The following is a 15,910-nucleotide window of genomic DNA, read 5'->3' on the forward strand; positions in this document are numbered from 1 at the left end:
AGCTTTAGCAATAAGGACCCTAGGTCCTTTTGACTTTCAATGAGATTTAGGCTCATATGTGCCTATGTCACTTTTGAAACTGGGACATAAGGCTTGTCAACACAAGTTTTGTACTGATTTAGCTATAATTGGCTTCTAAACACTGGCAAATTTTTAAACTGATGGAGTTAAAATGATATGAAAACTGTGTAGGCACCTAAGTAACTTAAAGAGCTTTTGAAAATTGTACCTACTGTCTAGAATCTAACATCCTTAACTCCCAAACAAGCTCAGCTAGTAGCTAAAATACATGGACTTTTTTATTTACTTTGCAGGCACTAGGGGAAAGATCTTTGGTGGTGCTAGAGCTCCACTAGGAACAGCTGAAGAAACATGAGGGGGAAAAGTGGCTTTAAGCTACCTTTGCACGCCCTGATTTCTAGGGTTGCTGAAGGGCAATTTTGGGGTTCCTCTAAATTACATCTGGCTGCAAAGTCCCACTACAGCTTGGGAAATCTTCAGCTGGCCAGATCTGCCAGCTATCTGGCTGCTTTCCACAGCTGGAACAGTACAAAACAGCCAGAGGAGGATCTGAAGCTCTGTCCCTAAGTGTCTAAAAGCTGAAGGCATCCAAAGGAGACATTATCAGATCAAAGACAATGCAGTACCAATGGAGTTCTGATAAATACATTAGGGTCCAGATTTTCAAAGAACTCTCACTGAAGTCAATAGGAATAATGAGAGTGCTGTGGTGATTAGTTAGTTCATTTGTACAGGGCTTTGAAAATGTAACCTGCTAAGTGCTCAGCAGCAGAGTTGTACTGTATTGGTTGAAGTGACTCTCCTCTGGCATTCCTCATATATTTCTCATGTTATCAATTTCGTTTTGACACAGTATAAATAACCATCCTTGCTCCTGAAAGGCTGCCCATGTCTGAACATCAATGTCAAGGTTTTCCTCAAAAATGTGTTTTAATTTCTTTCCCCCACAAATTCCCTGCCCTGAAAGTATCTTCTGACAATTAACATAACCTAAAATAACATAATCATTAACAATGTACAGACAAAGGCTGCCCCATTCTTTCCACAGCTAAGTAAAGACATGGTTCTGCTGTATGGGGGAACCTAACCCACAGGGAACCCATTCCCAGATGTCCACAGCCTGTTGCAAGCCACGGAGCACTGCTCTGGAGCAGCTCTCTCTAGGGCAGTGAAAGGATAGGTCTGAGATTAGGACAGGCTGCAGAAGGGATGGGATCTGGCCACTACATCTGCATACTGCATGGGTTTCCTGGCCAATAACCCCATTAGTGGCTGCATGGATGTACAGCACTCTGCCATTGATTTGGGCAAGAAGACTGTGACCCTGTATAGGTCCCATGCACATGGTCTGTTTTCTCAGGATTTGTTCAGTGACCACCGTGACGTTGCACTCCACATTTTTATAAAAATATGTTTATAAGTGTGGATATGATATAACTGGAATATGCTTTATGCAAAAGATCTCTTGTAAGGTATCATTACAAAGCTTATAATCTACTGAGTGTGGTCATCCTATTTGTATGACTGTATCGTTCTTGTATCTGAAACTAGGAATATGACATATAACTCTGAGGTCCTATTGTAATTATGCAAAGTGTGGGCCATTAATGGTGGTTTGGAATCTTGATGGCTCCCATTAACTAGGACAACTGGTTGTAGATGGCTCTGTCTTCTTGTAAGCCTTCCTGTATACTGTGTGCCAGCGAGTGGGTAATGAAGTCTCACAGGACATGTGAACATGTCACATGATACTGGAATCCATCTTTAACCTGGTGCTTTCCCATTTAGAAGGAGGGGGGGAACCCAGAGAGACACAAAGGATTCCCACCTTTTCCAAAGCTATAAAAGGAGGTGGAACAGAACAAAGGGGTCCCAGTCATCTGGAATCCTCTGCTTTTCACCTAAGATGCCTGCTGGAACTAACAAGAACTGTACTGGGGAAAGGATTGGGCCCAGACTAAGAAGGAGTCTAATCTGTGAAAGAAGCTTATTGAAACATCTCTGAGGGTGAGATTTACCTGACTTGCATGTTTTGGCTTTATTTTACTTGGTGACTTACTTTGTTCTGTTTGTTATTACACCAGACCCTCGCTAGAACGCAGGATTTGGGATCCATGCGCGGTACCGCATTAACGTGGGGACCGTGTTAAAATGGATTCCAATTAAAGTAATTAAATTTGGGATCCATGGCCGCGACCGCATTATATGCAAATTCGCGCTATATAGACGCGTGTTCTAGCGAGGGTCCGGTGCACTTGGAACCACTTAAATCCTACTTTTTATTCTTAATAAAATCACTTTTGTTTATTATTGAACCCAGAGTAAGTGATTAGTACCTGGGGGAGCAAACAGCTGTGCATCTCTCTCTGTCAGTGTTACAGAGGGTGGACAATTTATGAGTTTATCCTGTATAAGCTTTATACAGAGTAAGACGGATTTATTTGGGGTTTGGATCCCATTGGGAACTGAGTGCCTGGGTGCTGGAGACAGGAGCACTTCTTAAGCTGTTTTCAGTTAAGTCTGAAGCTTTGGGGGGGTCTGTGGGTCTGTGTTTGCAGCAGGCTAGCATGTCTGGCTCAACAAGGCCCAAACTGGCAGAGAAAATGGAGGCTGGAGGCCCAAACTGGCAGAGAAAACGGGCTCAGAGGTAGTCTCAGCACATCAGGTGACAGTCCCAAGGGGGTCTCTGTGACTGAACCCCTCACAGCCATCATGTGGACCCCAACTGTACTCTCTAAAACATACAAACTTCTTTTATATCTTAGTCTTTTATACTGACACCCATTACTCCAGTATACGAGTGCTTTCCACATAAGATCAATAGCAATAGCAATGCCTAGTGAACTCCAGACTGTCTCTGCCTCTTCTACCTTTCAAGGATTAAAACTCTGCATGGGCTGTCTTTTATACATACACATTACCCCTTTTAGGTAACAGCACCAGCCCAAGCTTGCCTCCCACTCTCCCATAGTATCAAGGATAAAACTCTGTTTCCTCTAAGACAGTAACATGGGTTCAGACTTTATTGGCACTGTGAACCAAAAAGTCTAAAATTCTGGAATCTGGAACTCTGGGGACAGGAGTTATTATTATTATTATTATTAAATATTATTTTTATGTGGCAATAAGTTCCAAAAACAAAAAAACTATTTCAATAATTTTCAGGAACAAACCATGCAATATTTACCAGTTGTGACAAATGTTATGCCTGGAAATCATTTCTAGCTACAACGCTGATTTGCAAATCAATGAAGTATTACACTGATGTTCAAAAGCTAAGATATTATTGAAATATTTTAAACATATGATAAATATGTTTAAAAGAATGCAGTTTTTCGTAATTAAATAACAATACTATAATAGCAATATCAATAATAATGAATATGTATTAACGTGATAAGGAATACTGTTCAGTTTCTGTCTACGACAAATCACTCCTTGCCAGATTCTGATCCCCCTATTTATACTGAATAGTATCTTGCTGGGTAAATAGCTCCCACTGGTTCCAGTAGAACTATCTGAGGAGTACTACTCAACATAAATAAGGGTGTCAAAATCTGGCCCTCAACCTCCAAGGGTAACTGCATTTCATTATGAAACCCCACAACAGAAATATTTTAATTCCATATGATCATTCATCCAAAGCATCATACATTTCATATTAAGACTTTAACCACTACTTTGCAAATAAAGTAGAAAGTATAAAAACCTTTCCATTAGAGGTATATTTGAAATTTCTGAGTTACACAGACTCTAGCTGACAACTACAAACCATGTACAATTGTTGCAAAATCATAAAATTAACATCTTCATTGTAGACATTTCTGCTAAGACTTTTTGGTGTAGAAGCATTTGAGGACTGTCATGATATAAATCTGAATGTGTTAAAACATTCATCGTTACCACTGACATTAGTGCATCACTTTATAACAGGTGAACTATATAAAGTAAGCAACAGTGATCTTTTTTTAATGTTGACTAAAAGTCCCTAAAGATTTCAAGTAAACACCTCAAGTAAACACTCCTCATAAAGATATTTTCATATACCATGCTTAGGGCTTGTCTACATAGTTCATTACTACACAGCAAATTGGTGCACTGTGGAGTCACACCCTGGCTTGCTGTACAGTAACCCACTGCCTAGACCTAGCCTTAACTGCTAGACAGGAGGGGATGTCTGAGGTGAAATTTCTTTCCTCACAGAATTAGTGGAAACCATCTTTTTTAACACAATAGAAGGCTTTAACATTTAATCTTTAGGTTTTTCTCAATGTCTCCTATTTCTTGGGCTTTGAATGTGGAGTTAAGAATGTACTTTTTTCTGAGCCATTTTCTTCTAACTCTAATACACACAGCCACTGACAATCATATATCCCTTTTGGCTATGCCAGCAAGAGTCTAGATTTGAAATGTCATTGAGATGCATGCAATTTGTATAGCCACTATTATTTTAGAAACCAAAAATAAAATAGATAACCTTTATAAAACAATGCTTTTCAAACCTTGATAGTGGGTATCAAAATAGAGTGTGGATCATGGTTTGTACAGGAGTAAAGCAGGGCAAAATCTGGGGATATGTTTCCAGTCCATTTTTTTATGGCAGTAGGTAACTGAATATTGTAGTAATAAAGATGTGGATGCTCAACTAATGCATATTTTTACACAACACAAAATTAGTATAGTAATAGTTGATATGCTATATCCTCTCCCTTATATTAACTCTTCTCCAAGCAGTCCAATTGTCTTTCAGTGGGAGTATAACATGTAAAGAATACGTACTGTTCCGTTTGCCTTCTTCATCACCCTCCTCCTCATTCTCAGGGTCAATGTCTTCTGCCTGTGTAATCCAATCTAAATATCCCTTCAGATCCTCTTCAAGCTGCTGCTTTTCACGCAGCTTCTGAAAGTCCCCTCGGGCTTTGGCTTTTTCTCTTTCCTTGGAAAATTCCCTATTGATTTCAGATAAAACAGAACAAATATTGATTATAAGGCTGCATGGCATTTTTGACCAGGAATCTACATTGAAGAATAGATATTGACACAGCAAAAGAACTAAAGATACTATACAGAAGATTTGAAAGATTCGTTCAAAGCAAGACTGTGGTACTAAAAGTTCATGACAAATTTTTTTCAAGCTACATTTTTCATAACTGGTAGTAAATACAGTTTATAAAAATCAAGAATTCTATGTATCAAAGAGTACAGTTTCTATGATTTTGGCCTCTACACTCTTTGAAGCCTCAACTATTGTGAAGTTTAAGTCTAATTAAAAAAATTAAGCATTATTCTGTCTGGCTCCACCACAATTTATATTCCCAGTTTTAGCAGTGCACTCCCCAACTGAACTGAGGGTACTTGGAGAGAGTGCTGCTTCCAACACAAAAAGTAGATGCTGGTTTAGAGTTGCCCTCACCTTTGTTAACTCTGAGTTAGGTGCTTTGCCAAAACTATTTATGTCAGTACATGTCCTGACTATGCTTCACAGAGAAAGGATCTCCCTTAGGTGGTCTTACTTTCCATTAGGTCAAGTAGAGAGGTTGCTCAAGATTTTGAACCTTTTTCCCCTTTATTCTCTGTGAGAAGGCCTCCCAAATCCTGTTACTCATAAATCAGGATTATGCCCTTTTGACTGGTTGACCATTTGTTAGGAAATATAATCTATCCAGTACAGCCTGTCGTGATTCCGTTCATCCCTTGTGCCACTGCTTATCATGAGATTCTCTTCAAATGGTGTGTGGCTCATACTCTGCCCTTACTTTTGCCAGGGTGTTACCACAATGACTTCCAAGTGAAGTACTTTCTTGCAACATGTACTTTGACACATGGTCCACACAGGTTTTTGAGACACATCATGCAATATCATGGCTGTGAGCTCCAGGTCTTCCTTTGCTAGAGTGTTCAAACATTTTCTAAGGTGCTTACGTACCAACAGATATGGTACTTGTGTATAAGAACCATCGGTTGCAAATAGGTCAAAAGTGATAGAACTGTCACTATAGGACTTCTTGCAAAAGATCTGAAGGGTCCTCATCTTAAACCTATCATTGGACCTAATTTTATCCACAGGTAGGCTGGCAACTCTTCCATTGGATTCAATAGGAGTTTTGCCCTTCTACCAGGGGAAGGAATTGGTTTCATTATTTGGAAAGTGAAGCATACTCTATTGGAAAATTTCCAGCCAGTTTGTGAAAGGGCACAAAAGAAGCTTAACAAAGAGGTATTAAAATAGGAAGCTCCGAAATAACACGGGCTAGATTGTGCCTGTTTGGCTGGCCCACATTTACATGGGTGATTATTACAAACGAAAATGCCCAGTGTTCAGGTTTCACTTTAAGGAAATGACATTACAGCTTGGGGAACGACTAACTGAATTTTTAATTCAATCGTTTACAAAAATATTACAACTGCTAGGTATTAGAAATTAAATAAAAAGGTTTATATCAAATGTAGGTATGGAGACCATCTATTTGTAGTTCAACTCCACTTCTAATCTAATTTATAAAATCTAATAGTGATCAATACATTGCACAGGAAATGACAGAATAGACACCACAAGCAAATGAACATTGCAAAAGAAATGTCCACCCACAATAATCCCACACTGGCCAATTTTTAATGTCCTTCTATTAACATTTTTGTGTGATTTCGACTTTCTCTACAGTTGGACTGGCTACAGTTACAGAGAGTGAGGGCAGGCACTATGCAAACTTCCTCACACAGCTATACTACTGCATTTTAACGTTCCCATTATGCTAGTTCTGACAGCTCTAAATAAGCCTTAGGATTACGTTATTTAGTAATTTTATTATATGTACAAATGTCTATTGACAATGACAAGTAGACAAGTAAGCCCGTTTTCCTTTTTGTTCAGAACTGGGATTTGAACCCAAGCCAATGTATTAATACACGGAGGCCGTGTCCTCAGGTCCCAACTCAGCCATTGCTCAGACAAAACTTTCATGGATTTCAGTCAGAGCAAGGACTTCATAATTGATCTTGCTGCCACTTATAATCCATAGAGAAGGAAAATGCAATAGAGAGATATATAATATTAGCTAGCTAATTAACTATTTCTGCCTGCCTATCGCTTAGCTAAATACTAATATTTCCATCCACAGTTCTTGCAGGAGATGAAAGGCAGGCCCAGAATTGTGCTCACAAAATAAGGAGGCTGGGTTGAGGCTTTGCTTAAAATCTGGCTTTTCATGTGCAGTTATACTCTGAAAAGTGACTGGGAAATGGCATTGTGGGGTTCCTAATTTCTTGAATCTTTGATTTCGAGGTCAAATTTGCTCAGTTTACAAGCAAAAAGATGTTTTCCCTAACCACCAGCCCTATAAATTTTAACATGGAATCTGAAAGTCAAATTGAGCTCTTTTTGCTCTTGTGCATTATCACAAATAAGGATTTGGGAGTGGAAAATACTTAACATCGCTGTTGATGATGAATGTACACGCCAGAAAAGAGAGCAGCGCACTGTCCCAGTGTGGTATTGGCTCTGCAGTGCTAAGAGGAGTAACAAGTAGCAATGACTTATTTTTCTTGGTAAGCCTGGAGACATAACTGGGAATACACACAAGTAGCAGCAGGAGCAGCTTTAGGGGAGCGTGAGAAGGTTCCTTACATTGTCATAAGGAAGAAGATAAAACATGGCGGATGTATGCATTTATAAACACACACACATTCACATGTATATATCTAAAATCAATCTGGGCATACACCAGCAGTAAATGCTATACCAGTAGCCAGCATTTCCAGGGTCAGGCCTTAAAAGATAGCACACTTCAAAAGTGGAAGAGCCATTAGTGAATCGAAACATTGCGTTTAACTAGTGCAAATACAAATGGCATCAACGTATCTTCTGCAAATTAGATTCTGCCCTCAGTTACACCACTGTAAATCTAGAGTAACACTATTGAAGTCAATGAAGTTACTAAGATTTTACACCAGTGCAAGTAAGAGAAGAATTTGGCCTTCTGTATTTTTAATAGAATACTAATTTAGATATTTGTGTTGAGATAGATTTTTTGAAAGTTAAGAAAATTAATGACTTTCTGGAAAGAAAACTGCAGACTTATGAGATGGGACCAACTCTTGGGCAATGCACACAGGTTCTTGCACAGTGGACCTATGTCCAGTTTGGCAGGATGGATAGAATCCCTCCCAACCCAGTGACAGAAAGTGGGACAGCCAGGGAGACACACCCTGTGGTCTCCTTAGGAGAGTTTTGGCCAGTGAATTTGTGTAGCCCTGTGTCTGATGACCCACATTCCTCCATCCACTTTATTACAGAGAGTGCCAACTGGGAGCCGTGCTCCCTGATATACAGATAGTGCAGAGTACTCTTGGGCACAGGGCTGTATTAAGGAATAAGTATGGGCACATACCTAAGGCTTCCGCCCTGGCTATGCCATTGAAATTGCAACTTTCATTCAAAAATAAATTGTTTCTAGACCTCATGGTTGCCAAGAAAACCTTGTAAACATTACCTGAGTGTAAATAATGCAGACTGAAACAATAGTTCTGAGAGGTATGAACTGCCCTGTTCATCTTAATAGAGTATTCAGCTCCATTCTCTGAGTCCTCCCCCTGCAGAATCTTCTCGGTTGACTGGAGGCTGAGTTATCCCTCACCCATACAGAACCCAGCCCTCCTGAAGACAAGGCGCTGTAGTCCAGTGAGGGAACTGTACTCCAAAGAGGAGCAGTGGCAAGCCACCACCAGCCCAGCAGACGGATCTTGTGTGGATGGGTGGCCCCTGACACTGCTATTCCAGGGAGAGGCATGATTATGGTGCAGGGACATAACCTACTTATAACCTTCACTAATTTATTGATAAGAAGAACCTGTCAAAATATGAGCTGCAATTATTTTAATACTGTTTAAAGAATTGTGAGAATATGTAAATAAATCTAAAAAAATAAATAGCAGAGTAGAATCTATTTAGTTTTCTCCCATTTTGAATGATTGTATAATTTATAGTTTGCAGCGTTGTTGTTGCCGTGTTGGTCATGAGAGAGACAAGGTAGGTGAGGTAATACCTTTTATTGATGGAAGGGACAAGCTTTTGAACTTCACAGGAAGAGGAAGAGCTCTGTGGAGCTCAAAAGCTTGTCCCTTCCACAAACTGAAATTGGTCCAATAAATGATATTACCTCACCTAGCTGTTCACTCTGTATAATTTACACGTGAAGGAGATCAGTTTATACTGCTCTTATTCACTGTCGCTTTCCATGTAAATAAAAGATATTTTCTTGGGATTCACACATGATTCAACTCCAAACTATATATATTTGACCCATTATTTCAAGAGCAATGGCATTAATATTTGGTTGAACGGTGAGCTCAGTAAAGCAGCTGTACTTGTAATTGTCATGAAATCTGGAAATGTATATTCAAGCATAACACAAACCATCAGTGGCAGACCCAATGTGGAAAAAGATCCCTTTGAATTTACAACAACATTTCCACAAAATCCCTACACTGTCCATAGTCCCTGGTAAACCCCAGTGTCCACAGACTGGCACACCTTACAGAAGATAGTCTGGATTTATGCTGACCTTTGTGGGAGTGGGAGCTACAGCCGCATTGATAGAGAAAGCAGTGGGAGCCCCCAACTAAATAGGAGAATATGATATCCTCACACTCTGAATTTCAACTGTTACACCCTGAAAATTTTTTCATTCCACATCACATATTTCTAAAAGGTATGGATTGTTAATACCACTAGATTTACCAATGCAGGCCCTCCACTGCCAATCCTACATTTTAGTTTGCCAACCGACAAAGTCTACACTGGTGTAAACTTCCTTAGAAATTTTCCCCTTTCAGTATTTCTTTTTTCTTAAAGGAACTACTACCTAGGGATATGTCAAGATCTGAAAAGTTCTTCCCCATTAAATTTTTATACAAAACTCAGTGACCATAGACAGTTTAAGAAGCTTTCATGAGCCCCTCCTTAAAATTAAACCTGTTCTCTCCATCCTTTCTCAGTTTGGTACAGTTGTTCATTAAGGGCTGAAATTCAAACACAGGCTGTAATGATCAATTTTAGTATAAATTTTATGTCTCTTTATTTAGTGTAGGTTTCAGAGTAGCAGCTGTGTTAGCAACGGAGTACCTAAGGCCACAAGTACTCCTTTTCTTTTTGCGGATACAGACTAACACAGCTGCAACTCTGAAACCTGTCATTATGCAAGGCACTGAATTTAGCCGTATGGAGTGGAAATCTTTCAACTTCATGAAAAAACTTGTACAGATACAGACAGACATCATCTTCCTTTCCAAATGCAAACAGATGGACATCATTCCAAAAGGACTGAAGGTAAATATGTTAGTCTCTAAGGTGCCACAAGTACTACTTTTATTTAGTGTAGGAACTGAATTTTGTCAGCCCTCATCAGAAAATACTTCCCAGTTAATATGATATCACAGGGACAATTGTTGAAGAACTTATTCTTTTGAAGCTATCAGAGTAACAGCCGTGTTAGTCTGTATTCGCAAAAAGGAGTACTTGTGGCACCTTAGAGACTAACCAATTTATTTGAGCATAAGCTTTCGTGAGCTACAGCTCAAATAAATTGGTTAGTCTCTAAGGTGCCACAAGTACTCCTTTTCTTTTGAAGCTAGTATCTTTTCTTCACATGAAACGACATATTAGGAAATAGATGTGAGTTTTAATCAACTAAGAACTGCAGAATTTAGCCCACATATTTTTAATAAGATATGTGCAACCATAGGTAAGGTATTGTGTTGCCAATACTGTATGACATGGAAATAATAGAAAGCCTCTTACTTTTAAATATTACATCTAAGTTTGGTGTCAGTATATTACCTTCCTAGAGTGGCATAAAAGTGTTCCATGAACTGCCTTGGGTCTTTTCACAAAGCAAATATATTGTTTAATTTATTCAAGAATTAAAAAGCTCTTCACATGCAAGCACTCCACTTTTGTCTTTCACTTGATATTGCAGAAACTAAATATGGAGGCATTTACTACAGCTCTTCCCAGTTAGGACTTAATTCAAAAAAATTAGATTTGGCATACACAGAACATAATCCTGATTTATTAGATGGTATTTTAATGAAGCTGGAGAACACCAGCAAGCACTTTCCATTTACTACTCTCTACCAAGCATCCTGAGAGGAGATACTTTAAAAGGGCATCTCCTTTTACAAAAATGTTTATGAAAAAAAAGCCACTCAGCAGATCTGTCTGAGAATTAAGTGCTTTATTAGAAATTTTAAAAAGTTTAATTGTTTCGGCAGACAGGGTCATAAGTCCTTTAGAACAGTGGTTCTCAACCAGGGATACATGTACCCCTGGGGGTATGTAGAGGTCTTCCAGGGGCACATCAACTCACCTAAATATTTGCCTAGTTTTACAACAGGCTACATAAAAAGCATTAGCGAAGTCAGTACAATCTAAAATTTCATAGAGACAATGACTTGTTTATACTGCCCTATACACTGAAATGTAAGTACAATATTTATATTCCAATTGATTTATTTTATAATTATATGGTATAAATAAGAAAGTAAGCAATTTTTAAGTAATAGTGTGCTCTGACACTTCTGTATTTTTATGTCTGATTTTGTAAGCAAGTAGTTTTTAAGTGAGGTGAAACGTGGGTTACGCAAGACAAACCAGAATCCTGATTGGGGTACAGTAGTCTGGAAAGGTTGAGAGCCACTGCTTTAGAAAATCCTGTTTTCTTCACAGAAGGCTGGTTTTAAGCTCATATTGGATACAGAGGGTACAAAAGGGGCAGTTCTTGTTTCCGTGATTTGCCAACTTAGCTGTGGGTCTGCTATCCCAGGGGTGGTATCTCTTGAGAAAATAGATACCCTGGTGTGCTATGGAATCAAGACAAGGGACTTTTGTTGGCTGGTACTACGACTTCTTGATTTCCTCAATTAAGTTGTTCAGGTTTGCTTCATAAGAGTGATGGATATATGGTGTTTCTGGGTGAAGCACTATTGAAAGCTGCTGCTATTGAAAGGATCAAAGTAAAATAAGTCATTTAAAAAAGCAACAATTGGCACGGCTGCTACTTCTAGCAGCACTTCACTCAGGGCTGAACCAGCTACTAACTTTCACTTTTTATTAAAATAAATGCACGCGGGGAATTAAACACAGTCCTCTACATACACAGTTAGGTTTTGGGGGGTTTTGTAAACACAGCGTAGAAGTCAGGCATTGTCATGGTGAAGCATGACTGCAATTTATCAGTGGGGGGAGTTGCAGCAGCATTCTATCTCCAAGATTATGATGTTTTTCACTTTTATTTAAAAAAACAGCTGATCATGTAAGGGAGTGTAATTCCCTTCCTGGGTCTCCATTTACAACCATGTGTTAACTTCAGTGGAGTTGAATAGGTTTAACTGAATGCAGAATTTGGCTGTATGGTAGGTTTTCTGTCACAGTACAATGGTGAAAAAATCATCCCTTAGACATACACACCTGGCCTTCTCTTAAGTTAATAGAAACCATGTGTGCAAGTGTGAGAGTAGAATTTCGCCATATGGGATTAGCTTGTTATCACTATCGTCTTCATAGGTGTCCTCCCCCAAATTTGATTGGGCCAGACTCTGCTTTCACACCAGTGTAAACTATAAACTTTGGCAAAGTTACTTTGGGTTACACTAGCATGTATGAGCTCAAACTCTGGCCTATTGCCTGTAAAATCTCAGTTTAAAAATAAAGCTCTTTTAATGAGCATTTAACAAGCATATGAGTCAACAAACTTCTATTTTTGTTTTAAGTCCTACAGTTTAAAAACAGCCAAACTGATTCCTGATTCATATTTTTAAACACAACATGCTCCCAGGCTAAGACTTTATAGGCCAGCATGCCAACATTGCGAGGGATATCTTTTTGCAAGTCTGGCCCAATGAGAAACACTTCTACAAAATCTTAAAATCAAATATGCTTTTCATCAACTTCTCTATTTTCCTTCAAAGTATCTTCTTCCTTCAAAGTAACCTGCCTTTTGATTAGTGACCTATTCTCCACTTAATTCCGATTTCCCCTTTTTCCCAAATACAGCACCACTGAATCAGGAGACAAAATCTGCCTGTAACGTGACTGTCCATTGATCAAGTTCAACATGATCGTAATTTGTAGCACACACAGGTCCTTAAGTGAGCTGTAGCTCACGAAAGCTTATGCTCAAATAAATTTGTTAGTCTCTAAGGTGCCACAAGTACTCCTTTTTTTTTAAATAATATTTTGTAACCAGAGTAAAGTTTTCTGAAGTCCTGTCTACTCTACAAAAGGCAGCCTTATTATAACTGAGTCAAAGTTGGTTGGGTTCACAGTGCAGATGTGAGATCACTGAGTACAGAATTGCTTACAGATTCCCCTTCAAGAATCCAGTGTATTTAGTGACTGGACTGGCAGCTTTGCTCCTTGCTGAGTGAAAATGTCTCTCTTGTCTCTTTGCCAAATGAGGATCTGGAGACTGCCCCTGATCAGTGTATCTATGCAAGTACAGATGCATGCATCTGATGAAGTGAGCTGTAGCTCACGAAAGCTCATGCTCAAATAGATTGGTTAGTCTCTAAGGTGCCACAAGTACTCCTTTTCTTTATGCAAGTACAGTACCACCTGCAGCGAGCAATGCTGAGGCAGAAGCATACAAATTGCAGCAGTGTACATTCATGCTCTGACACTCTGGGGCAATTATTTCATGCCAGGTCTTTCTAAAGAAGCCAAATGGTTCCTGCTTCTATGCATAAACAGAGGTTCTCTCTTTACATTGGGATAGATTTTCTGCTGTGGGGGAGCATTGCTTAGCGTAGCAGAGTGGAGGTGGGGGACATGCAGTCTGGGAGCTCGTTACAGCTCTGATTCTCTGCCTGGTTCAGCCCTAACTCAGGGCAGGTTAGACCAACCTTAGAGTCCTTAAAGGACTGTCTCCTAAATGAGAAGAGCCAGAACACAGCACTGAGAACCACTGATATAATCTACCCAGCCATCAATGCAGATTCCTCAAATTCCCATTTGTCTGAAGAGAGGACTCACATAATAATGGAATTTTTTGTATTCACATATGTACAATGTGGATGAATTGTACACAGAGAGGGTTTCAGGGAAAGAATTCAAACTTTAAACAGTACAAATAAATATACGCAAGCACTCACACCCGATTGCGCACATACCATGAAACAGATAGACAAATAAAATAAACAAACTATAATGTAGACTATATACTTAATTACTGGGTTTTTATATAAAGTATGGTTACTTGCTCTGTTGCAAGTCTAAAATAACTGTATGCTGGGTCCTGCAGTCTTTATTTATCCTGAACTCCTATTGATCCCAATGGGAGTTTAGCTCAAGTAAGGAGGATTGGTCCTTTATAAGGAAAACATGATGTACAATATTCACTTACTTTATTTAGTTAATTTATTCAGTTAAAGTTAGCAATTGAGCAAAATATACAGTGCATTCTGGCCATGGCAGTCCTGGTGCAGTTCTGCTGCACAAAGGAGTGCAGCTAGAGGTGACAGACTTATGCAGGGGTAGTGGACTAATTGAATGGCATGGAGTCAGCTCCATGCAAGATGCTGGCTTGTTAGCACACATGACTGAAAGACACCATCAAATTAGGCTTGAATAAAGACTGGGAGTGGATGAGTCACTACAAAAACTAATTTCCCCCTGCTGATACTCACACCTTCTTGTCAACTGTTTGAAATGGGCCACCCTGACTACATTGGCCTCATTAGCACTACAAAAGTGATTTTTCCTCCCTTGGTATTCACCCCTTCTTGTCAACTGTTGAGAATAGCCCACTTCCACCTTAACTGAATTGGCTCATTAGCACTGACCCCCCACTTGGTAAGGCAACTCCCTTCTTTTCATGTGCTGTGTATTTATACCTACCTACTGTATTTTCCACTCCATGCATCTGATGAAGTGGGTTTTAGCCGACGAAAGTTTATGCCCAAATAAATTTGTTAGTTTCTAAGGTGCCATAAGGACTCCTCATTGTTATAACTGAAAAGTGGAGTCCTGTTATGTGTGTGAGCAACCTGAAGGCATGCTGCATTTCTCCAAGGAAGGGACCTTTTTGAGTCAGCACTAAACAAAGGCATGATGGATTTATTAGCGGAATTTACATTGTGGAAGGGTGCTTTTTATGTGTGTTACTACATCTCTTAATGGGCTCAATCTGCCAATGTAATGAGCACCCTCAAGACCCATAACATTTTTGGAGTTGATAGTGCTAACCACCTTCCAGTAAGTGATCAGCACTGCACAGGATCAAGCTCTAAGAAACCTGAGCAGATAAGTGAGTCCAAAATAAAGCCTGTTGTATTTCACCCTGATCCAGCTTCCACTGAAGACAATGGAAACACTTTCACTGATTTTGATGGGAATTGGATTGTAGTTTGGGTTGAGGTTGCAGATGGCTAAAACCATTTGATGAGTATTTATTGTTGGTACATTTGATCTGCCTGCCCTTTCTTTTACCAAGAATTTATTTCCCCCTCCCTTTATTTTTTTAATGTTATGGCAGAGTCAGACTTTTATTTCAGTCAGCCATGTGGTCACTCGCACAACAATAAAATAACATAGTTCAGTTCATAACCTGCAGAGTTCTAGAGCTGAATACCATTTCCTCTCCTTTCTCATGCATGCTTTGTTTATTTATATACTTTTTATCTTTTCCTTTTGCTTTTTTTTCTATTAAGCCTTTGCTCTGCCAAGAAAAGGAACACTGTCAAAATCTGTTCATTTTCCTTTAGCCAGGAGACTATGGATGACAGTTCACTGCCATTTTCTATTTTGTGTATCATTATTTAAATGTCCTTTTCTATGATTTTTCCATGTGTCCTGTAGATAAGGGTTCTTAGGTGTACATGCTTATCTTGGCTAGCA

The 15,910-nt window shown here is 39.2% G+C and overlaps 1 protein-coding gene across 11 annotated transcripts in view; it reads right to left on the bottom strand.

The window, feature by feature from the left end:
* CACNA1D (calcium voltage-gated channel subunit alpha1 D) overlaps positions 1-15,910 on the bottom strand; it is a 324,483-nt gene that overhangs the window by 136,833 nt on the left and 171,740 nt on the right. For all 11 annotated transcript variants that reach the window (XM_073351550.1, XM_073351554.1, XM_073351555.1 and 8 more), the window contains one exon: positions 4,801-4,970. In XM_073351550.1, coding sequence (XP_073207651.1) covers positions 4,801-4,970 — 170 coding nt within the window. The remainder of the gene's footprint in view (positions 1-4,800; positions 4,971-15,910) is intronic.

The sequence above is a fragment of the Lepidochelys kempii genome, chromosome 7 (genome assembly GCF_965140265.1).
Source record: "Lepidochelys kempii isolate rLepKem1 chromosome 7, rLepKem1.hap2, whole genome shotgun sequence".
Lineage (NCBI taxonomy): Eukaryota > Metazoa > Chordata > Testudines > Cheloniidae > Lepidochelys > Lepidochelys kempii.